Source organism: Brassica oleracea, chromosome C7 (assembly GCF_000695525.1).
Source record: "Brassica oleracea var. oleracea cultivar TO1000 chromosome C7, BOL, whole genome shotgun sequence".
In the NCBI taxonomy this organism is placed as follows: Eukaryota; Viridiplantae; Streptophyta; class Magnoliopsida; order Brassicales; family Brassicaceae; genus Brassica; species Brassica oleracea.
The window spans coordinates 44565744-44575752 of NC_027754.1; the positions used below are offsets into that span (position 1 = coordinate 44565744).

A 10009-nucleotide genomic window follows, 5' to 3' on the forward strand; every position below is an offset into this window, starting at 1 on the left:
TCCGTTGCTCTTGTTTACGGTGATATGCCACTATGGATGGACCTACCGGCAGTTAAGGCGTCGATTTCGCACGATCCAGCGTGTCATTGTCAGGGGACCGACAAGGGTGTTTCAGTAAATTTAAAAGATTCGACCGTTGAAATCTCCCGCAGATTCTGTGGAGGAGATGAGGAATCCGTTAAGACACTGACTTGCCCTTTGCCCAATCTCTTCTTATCTTTCTCTATCTCTTCCTATATCTTTAGATAAATGTTTCATTACATATATTGGCATTTTAGATAGATATATACAATTTTTTTTTTCACTACAACTTTGAATATATACCACTGTTTACTAATCTGTTGATGGTGAGATATCTGAAATAAGATATTTTTATTCAAAGTGAAACTCGATGATATTTAAAAGGATTATTAAATCGGTAAAACAAGAAAGCAACTGAAAGTTAACTTGCTAAAATTAATCTTTTTACTTTTGCAGTATTGTATGTTGTGTGTGAAAGCTTCTTCGGGCGACTTATCCGCTCTATTTATACGAGAGTATGTTGATCAACTTTTTATCTTTTCTATTCGAAAGCATTCTGGATTCAAAAGGGATATAGGCTGATTTTTCCATATAACAAAGATTGTGGAGGGACCAAAGTCAACTTATAACAAATTTAGTGTATATATTAATGGTTGGGTGTACTTGAATGGAGGACTGGATCGATATCTTATACTACTATAAATTACACAAGGGAAACTTGATGGCCAATTTCGTGTGCACAACGCTTAAATCATTGCATTGTGAAAATATAAACTAATAATTTTGAGTTTGAGGTAACGGTTATTGCGCTAATTCGTATGCTATAACGAACAACTACCTTTAGCTTACTAATGACATTGGGTTCATGTTTTGTTATTATTGGCGTTGGTAGGGCAATAGATAATAACTATGGCTGGTCAGTCACTCACTCACTCCCAAATCTTGTTTAGAAAGTGGATCCACGATTTGTTTTATTTTTATAAACAAAAGAACATGACCAACCTTTTTTTTTATCTAACTGAGATGACTCATTTTCTACTTTGTATTATACGGCCCGACAGTAGTGTGACGTTACTTTCTCAAAGCTATGGGAAAAAATGTGTAAAGGAGATATCTAGCGTCAATTACGGTTGGTTTAGTTTAAAATATGATGATTATACAGAGAGGACATGGTGGTATTTAAAGTGTTAAAGCCAATATATATATATAGACGTGACTTATTTGTTTGGTGTATGTACTCAAAACTTCCACTTCTAGATTTCACTACATGCATAAAAAATCATTACATATTACAGAAGACTTATTAAAGTTAGCATTGTGTACTTTATCAACGTTCCGTAATCGTAGTTTTAGATTATTGTTAGGTGGACGAAATAGGATGTGTGGAAAGAGGGTAATATCGAATGGCGGTAAAGTCAAATGTGTATGATCATGTTTCACGTGAAATAAATGAATAATTGATTAGGTGATTTTAAAGACATTGGAATCTTATAAAGTTCTTTTTTTGGGTCAAAATGGAATTTATACAGTTCATATTAGAATCAGATCATTCTTCTTTCCGCCAACCAAACTCTCTCACCCTTCTTCTCGTTTACACTTGCCCAAGTCGAGGTTTGACTTTTGCACAAGTTCCCATTTATGCAATAAATACAAGACTTTCGAAATTATAAACTTACTGCCAATAAAACGTAGTTTCAACTTTCGAAATGTGATCAATTTAAAAGGTGACTACAACTCGTTATGCAGCATCAACATCGACAAGTACTATATGTCTATATATTTGTTCCTTAATTTCATCTTTACCTCCCATTTCTAAAGTTTACTTGCTGTGAAAACGTGTTATACTTATTGATCAACATAGAGCTCTAGTTCACGAAAGGGATAATGAAAATTTAATTTTAAGTTGTCAAACAACGTAATGGAAAAGTTAGTAATAAACCAAAACATGGTTCATACGTCATACCTGAAAATTTTCGAACGAGTTCAGTATCAACTGACGAGTATGCTCTGTAAGCGTTTCTTTTAGCTTACAAAGAGGGAGATTCATGTTACGTATCTTACAGAAATAATCACAATGAAGAATATTTGTTGTCAGCAGCATAATGAAAGATTATTTTTTTGTCAGCAGCATAAAGAGGGAGATTCATGGAGTGACATCTGTAAACCGAAGAAAGAGGGGGGCCTTGGCTTGAGAAAATTGGAGGAGTTTGAGATGGTTTTCAGGTTGAAAAGATTATGGCAGTTCTTCTCATGCTCAGGCTCTCTTTGGGTCCCCTGGCTCAACAATAACAGATTCGGTGGCAGAAGTATTTGGCTGATAAATGATTCGCAGAGATTCTCGAAGACTGTGAGGAGTATGCTTGAGTTGAGGCAGGTGCTTCAGTCCTATCTCCGCTGCAGCATTAGGGATGGTACTACAGCTTTGTTTTGGTATGACTATTGGACTGAGTTGGGTCCTTTGTACTTAATGTTCGAAACCTTGGGGCCTAGATCCCTACGGATTCCTCTTAATGCAACTGTGTCACAAGCAGTCTGCAACGGCCGGAATCTACCTCCAGCAAGGTTGTGACACTCCAAATTATTCTCTCTACAACGCCTGTACCAAGTGACTCAAATGGGAACGATGTTTACTTGTGGAAGCAACACACTGGTGGGTTTGGTAAGTCGTTTATATCTAGGGTGACGTGGGGGCGGTTACGCATTCCATCCCCGTTAGTCCCGTGGCACTCTGTTGTTTGGATCAGAGAGGGGATACCTCGATGTTCCTTCATTGCTTGGACCTCATATTTGGGGAGACTTCCAACTAGAGATCGTCTGATTTCTTGGGGCCTGGCTGTTCAGCTGGTTTGTGTTCTTTGTTCTAATGCTGATGAATCCCACAGCCATCTCTTTTTTGAGTGCTATTTTGCAGTTGCTGTTTGGTCTCATTTTTGTGGCAGGCACTTAGCAGCTCCTCCAGCTGCTTTATCATCTGTTGTTGATCTATGCGCGCATCTTCAGGGTCCTCATGCTTCCCTGGCGGTCACTGTCTTGAAGCTCATCAACCAAGTAATCATCTACCATCTATGGCGCGAAAGAAATGCTCGTATCTTCCAAGGCGCTTCAATGTCTCAACCGGTTTTCTTCAAGGTGGTCGATCGTGCTCTGAAAGACAGGCTCTTGTCTCTTCCCTCGGTGTCTGCGTCCTCGCCGTCCCTGCTTGAGTTATATTTTTGGTTCATTTCTCCCTTTAGTTAATGTTGCATTTTCTCTTTATGCTCTCTATGTAATAAGTGGTTTCCACAACTTTGTAAAATTCAGAAAATGGTATAAATCTTAACATTTAGACAAAAAAAAAAAAAAAAAAAAAAGATTATTTCAACTATTTGAAGTACTTTGGGCTCTTCTCTGTTTGGGTCTGAAACATGTTCAGCCCATTTTAAAACCTAGTTCGAGCCCATTTCGCAAGGAAAATAAAAAATACTAATCAATCGAGATTAAAATAGAGGAATTAGTTCATTTACTTTTTAATTAAGTGTTGAAGTTTATCCAGTATCCCGCGACTCATCGGGATCGGAGAATCTCTTATTAAAAAAAATTCGAATCTCCATAACTATTTATAAAACTTAAGAGCACATCTTAACCGTTCATCACTCAACCATCAAAATCCAACGGTTAAATAGTTTTCTCTTCAACGACTAGGGGACAAAGAAGCTTTCCTTCGATTTCGGTTAACTCCTTCTTTTCTTCAACCATCGCTCCTGAAAAACACTTTCTCTCGTCGTTTCTTCTCAAATTCTCCGTCAATTCTGAATCCTCCGAAAGTTTTCTTTTCTTCTTCGCGAAATTCGCGGGAAAAATGTTGGCGATGGACTCGCGATCTTCTTCTCTCCATCTTCATCGCTCAGTTGCTCGCGTTGACCTTATCTCCGTCGTACGAATGAAACAATCCCCCAGAACTCCTTCTCCGATCACGCCTCGAATACGTATAACTATCTTCTGTTGATTCCGTACCTCCGTGATCTGTTTTATCTTTTTTTTTGCATCTGAATTTTCGAGATCCAATAGAATTCTGATTCCTTAGGGTTTTAAAGTTATAATTGAATGGCTGAGAGTAGAGAGTTAGGTTTACATAAGCCTGCTATTAGCTTGAAAGAGCAGTTAGCGAGAACTACTCTGAGGAACTTGAGGTCGCAAGGTCACACCTACGTTGAGATTCGCGAAGACGGGAAGCGTTTCGTCTTCTTCTGCACTCTGTGTCTCGCTCCCTGCTACAGCGACGCCGTTTTGCACGGACACTTGAACGGGAGCCTTCACAGGGAGAGGTTGTCGTGTGCTAAGATCACGCTCCTCGGTGAAAATCCATGGCCTTTTAATGACGGTGTGCTTTTCTTCGATTGTTCAAAGGGAGAAGAAGAGGAGAAGAAAGCTCAAATCTCTGGTGGTGAAGGTGTTGCTTGTCCTTTGCTGGATTGGTGTGATGATGAAAGGTTTGCTATTGTTGTGTATGATGAAAACAGAGGGCAAAATGGAGATAATAATCAACCTAGTGATGAGATTGGTCGCTGTGGAGATAATCTGTTGATCTCTGGTTTGTTGATTAAGGAGAGAACTGTTGATCTGGAAGCTAAGTTTATAGGCTTTGGACGCATAGCTGCTAGGTTGTTTGAGGCGAAAGGGCGTTCGACTTGGATAGATAAGCTATGGTGCGAGTGGTTAGGAGAGGAGTGTCCTTCGGATGAGGAGAAGGCTAGTGTCCCGGAGCATGACTTTGCTATTGTCACGTTCTCCTATTTCTATAATTTGGGTAGGCTTGGTTTTCTCGACGAGCCGAGCCGTCTTCTCACATCTAGTCCAGCTGAATCAGGGAAAGGTGAAGACAATAATGGCAGGAAGAGGAAGAAGTCTTTTTCGGATCCGGAAGACACTAGTGATTCTCTGTGTAGTCAGTACGACTCTTCTGAGGAGGTCTCTTCAAGAGCTCTAATAGCTAATTATGATGATAGTGTCGTGGACAAAAGGATCATCAAGAACAGAAAGGTAAGACGGGAGCTTAGGAAGCAACAGAGGATAAATTCCGAGAGGATATGCGATGTCTGTAAGCAAAAGATGCTTCCTGGGAAAGATGCAGCAGCAATACTAAACACGAAGACAGGGAAACTTGCGTGTGGTAGCAGAAACCTCCTCGGTGCGTTCCACCTGTTTCACGTGTCTTGTGTCGTGCACTGGTTTCTTTTTTGTGAGAGTGAGATACTTGGGAGCAAGATTGTGTGTGGAAAAGGGAAAAAGAGATGCGCAAAGCAGAGTGGTGCGAACATGAATGGGTTGGTAAGCAATGTTAGCTGGCAAATATTCTCAGTGTTCTGTCCAGAATGTCAAGGCACTGGAATAAACATTGAAGGAGGTGAGATTGAGAGAGACACGTTTCCGCTTTCTCAGGTATGTATGTGATTTCACTCACTCAAAGTTCTTAACAAGTAGTATAAACCTAACATACGTATGATTGTATGCGAATGTGGTAGACATGGAGGTTCGGGGTGAAAGTGAGTGAAGGTAGAAAAGCATGGGTGAAAAATCCGGAAAAGTTAGAGAATTGTTCAACAGGTTTCCATTTTCCACAGCAGGATAAAGAATCGGTCAAGGGTCAGGTAATAATATTACTATTATTACACAATATATCCATTTTGGTAATTACACTGGTTGTTAATGGAAAGAATTAAATGTGGGATGCAGGAGGAAAGAGTGCAGAGCATGAAACTGGTTCGTTTCTACCGAGTGGAGTTGTAACGTAGGAAACAAGCAAGCGAAGATACACTCTAAATGTTATGTGTTTTGTGTAAAAAAAGGCTTTGGTCTCGCACTTTACAGTTCTTCTCACTGTAAATCCGCTATTACATTTGCATTTGTTATTACTTATTACTACTAGAGATTTTCCCGGGCGTAGCCCGGGTTTTTTCCAATATATTTTAATTAAATTTAGGTTAGTTTAGAATTTATATTTGAGTTTATATATTTTATACTTAGACTGATACTACTATATAAATTATTAGATATTATTGTACTTTTGTGTTGTTTTTTGGTGACTACAAATTAGAAATTATTAAAATTCACAATTTTTCTTTTCAAAATAAAAAAAACATAGAAACTGGTAAGCAATTTTATTAAAAAAAATAAATTAATTCTTATTTAAAGTTATGTTATTCTTTTCTCTTTTACTTGAGATTTTTATATGAAAATATGGTTAAATAAATGTATAGTTCAAACTTTGTTTTAACGTTAAAATCAATCAACATGCATTTTTAACTTTCGATAATTTATTATTTGGTTATAAAAAATTTATATGAATATGTTCTTATGTCAAATACTTTTTTTAACATGTAGCAAAACATATTCGAAAGAAAAGATTAAGAAAATTCCATTAGATTCCATTTTCCTCCTTTCATGAGCGTTTGTTAGCTGCCAAAATATGTTTATACGACTAACGAACGTAAATTTTCAGAAGAAACTCTTTTACAACTTATTAGTATGGAAACATGATACAAATTTTCAAAAGAAAAGAATAATAAATATAAGTTAATAACTAATAAGAATAATTATAAGTTTGTCACTTGATTCTGTCCCAATGACCTTGTTAAACAAGTGTAATTCAGGTGCAATTCATACATTGCTACTGGCGCGCAAGCGCAGGAATTTTATTTGTAATCAGCAGCGGCAACTGTGGGTGTGTCCATATTGTTTGAATCAACCTTCTTGTTAGCATCATCAGAAGGATCAATTGTATCAGCTTAAAATACCACTTTGTAGGCCTTTACCTGCTCACAATTAATAAATCAAACATGCTCTAGAAAAAATGAGCTTAAGGAGAAACTATATCCTCAAAGAAATTAAAAGAAAAAGAACAATAATCACACTTGCCTACTACGAAAGCTTGAGTCTTCCGTTTGAACAGATATTTGTCTGTTAGAAACAAAACACCACCACGTACCTTTCCATCAATGATCATTTCTATAGTGCAACCTATAAGACATTTTCAGTAACCCTGGCTTCGAAGACCCATTTTCCTGCATCAATCTCGCCAAAGCACACATGGATAATCTTTCTTCCTACAATAAAACCATATACAACAACTGAGTGATTTCATATTTACAAAATAAATGCTACTTGATTCCAATACAATCCTAGGAGTTCTGTGTTAACAAACCTTGATTGATTCTGCTTTCGGCCACAGCTAGTTTCTACTCGCATTTGAGCTTCAATTTTTTTTCTTAAAGACAATCTCCCTGGAGTTTGTTCAAATTGTACATCGTATCCACCATCTGTTAGCCATGAAAAAATAAGAGTAGGAAGTAATTAGCAAATATGCTATAACCAACCAAAACAAACCAATGTGTAGGTAGCAGATGTCATCCAAGGGCTTTAGATTCTTATTTCAGCCACCAACACCGGAATTAAAAAAACCAGTCTTGTACGAACGTAAAGAAACGACTGCAGCATAAAATTTAGCAGACGGCCCTTCTTCCATGGCTACTACTTTGGACCATACACCCGTTTCTATAGCGACAAACTAACAACCATTTTGTTGATTTCGATATCAAGAGACAAATTAAGCAATCGAAAGCCTTGATGCCACTGTTACATACCAACATCAAGCACATAGAGATATTGTAAAGGTTATGAGAATCAGTAAACCCTCAAAATAAAAATAAATTCCTTTCAGTGGACAGCCAAATACATCTACAATTTTAACCAGAAGAGTGGTTCAATGGCAGGGAATAAGAGCAAAAGCTTACCATGATCCAAGGTGGCAACTAATCGTGAACAATCTTTGCAAGTTGTGTATATGAAACTGGCTGTCAAAGTCATTTCCAGCATACAAAACTGTGTTCAACTACATCAAAGAAGAACAACAACTAATAAGTGGATCTTGTTCCTCTACTTGCTCACGGTTCTGTCTTTTCTTATAACATAGAAACCAAGAGGCATTTTTTATTCCTCCTATTGCATATTCAAGTGTATAAACAGAGAGAAAGAGAAGCACCACCTTCTTTTTATGTGTCTAAATGTGAGGCATGATATTGGACTAAGGAGGATTAAGTGCAGATTTGGCAAAAACTATAGTGACGTTGTGGATCTGCATCATCATGGATCTCTTGGATTTGCTTCTCTTCATACAACATTGGATAGTGCAGATGCGAATCTGCCGATACAGCTAAGTGTGTTTGTTATTATACCTTTTGTATAAGATTTTCATGCTTACGTGATATCCTGCAAAAAAAAAAACGTGGAGATGCCCGCTCAATGAGAAGAGACCTAGCACCTCTCCCAAAGGTTTCAAAATGATAAGCGGGACCAAAACTCGGAAACTCAAACCTAGAAATCACCAAAATCTTGAAATCCTGTATGTTAATCTGAAACTTCTGAAGAAAGGAATCTGCTCCTAGCCACACATCATCCAGCACAACAATATAGGGCCATCTTCTTTAACTTCCGCAATCAGCTTCCTTAAGCCATCAACTGCTTCAGAATCCTTCTGGTGCTTCGTAACCGCCGTGATGGAGTAAAGTCTGTACAATGGTCCTAAAGGTAGAACACTTAAAACGACGCAGAAGAAGATATACGCGAACTTCTCTGCAAATTAATGGAAACTAAATGAAAAACCAGAAATACAAATTCAAGAGAAATAGTGAAAAAAAAGACTTTCAAAACCTTTGATCTCTTCGTCATGGCAAAGCTGAGTAGCCAATGTGGTTTTCCCGCACCCGAGAAGCAGAGACCACGAGATCATCATCACCATCATTAAGGAGCTTCGTCTTGACCTTCGTCAATGGCAAATCCAATCCAATGAGAACCTTATTAAGCTTGGGCACCGAACAAAGATCCAGCCGGGTTGTGAAGACTCATCCTACTCTCAACCCTCTCTTATGTATAGGTTTGACGTGAAGGAAACATATAGGTCGGCATCGTTATTGGGTTAAATGAGAATAAAATTTATTGGTGGAATTAAGATGAATCTGTTGAACGATGGGGAAAACCAAGCGTTGATAGGAAAAACCATTGTGTGTTGCAGAGTAAGATTAGCGGAGGCGGAAAAGTTGCATAGTAAGATTAGCGGACGCGGAAAAGTTGCATAGTCAAGAACGATAACAATGAAGCCCTAATCTAGTAAAACACAAAACACAGAGTTTGGCTTCAGACAAAACGCAGAGTTTAATTTAATAACCAACTTTCTTTCAAAACCAAGTTGACTTAATAATCAGGGTACCGAAATCAGATGGCGTAAATTATCAAACCAAACACACTTAATGACCAGCCAGACCGAAAAACGTGGGCCCTCCATTATTTAAAAAATCGAAGGCCTATCTGATGTGTCCATTTAAATGTTCTTCATTGACTGATTTTTTTTTAGGACGTGGCAGCCTCACCTTTAAGTATATTGTGCTTTTAGTATTCTGACGATACTTATTGTGACGATACTGTCTAATTACTTCCCATTTTATTCTTTTCTTTTGAGCTAGGGACTTTAATACCTACAATAATATTTAAAAAATCTTTAAAATTCAAAATTCTAAAACCTGTTTTCGAGATAGGCACGTTCAGTTAGAACTTTTGAAGCTACAAAAATGGATCTCGTAGATGAGGCCATGAGGGGGTTGTGTCATGCGGACCCATATACGTCATCTCAGACTGCACTATGCTTTTAAATGAAACAGTTCACTCCAGTTTTGCTTACAACATTTTTAATGTATAAAGAAAGATTTGTACCAAAAACATTAATTTTGTTACGAAAGACAAAAGAAAAGATGAGCCGCTTTCGTTGAAAATATAAAAAGATGTGGGGTCCGCTGCACTATTTGCACAGTAAATTTCATTCTATATATACGAACGTTTGCGTTCGTTTGTAAACATACTATCCTTCTTCTTCAATAACACATCCTCTCTTCTTATCTGTGTTATCTTTTTCGTACGGGTATAAAATTTTGCTTTATTTAAATTCCTGCGATATAATAAA

At 37.6% G+C, this 10009-nt stretch overlaps 1 protein-coding gene and 1 pseudogene across 1 annotated transcript; both read left to right on the forward strand.

Annotated features, from left to right (window-relative positions):
- Positions 1-2377: 2377 nt before the first annotated feature.
- LOC106303414 lies at positions 2378-3258 on the forward strand (annotated as a pseudogene).
- Positions 3259-3653: 395 nt separating this feature from the next.
- LOC106301140 lies at positions 3654-5925 on the forward strand. Its single transcript, XM_013737468.1, has 3 exons — positions 3654-5439; positions 5523-5648; positions 5734-5925. Exons 1-3 carry the CDS (start codon positions 4105-4107, stop codon positions 5785-5787), a joined length of 1515 nt encoding a protein of 504 aa, XP_013592922.1. The 5' UTR covers positions 3654-4104; the 3' UTR covers positions 5788-5925.
- The last annotated feature ends 4084 nt before the right edge of the window (positions 5926-10009 follow it).

Excerpts from the sequence above, each read along its gene's own strand:
- LOC106301140 (XM_013737468.1), top strand. The coding sequence starts at position 4,105 with ATGGCTGAGAGTAGAGAGTTAGGTTTACATAAGCCTGCTATTAGCTTG. Across the intron at positions 5,440-5,522 it reads ACACGTTTCCGCTTTCTCAG|ACATGGAGGTTCGGGGTGAA; the intron begins GTATGTATGTGA and ends CGAATGTGGTAG. Across the intron at positions 5,649-5,733 it reads AAGAATCGGTCAAGGGTCAG|GAGGAAAGAGTGCAGAGCAT; the intron begins GTAATAATATTA and ends TGTGGGATGCAG.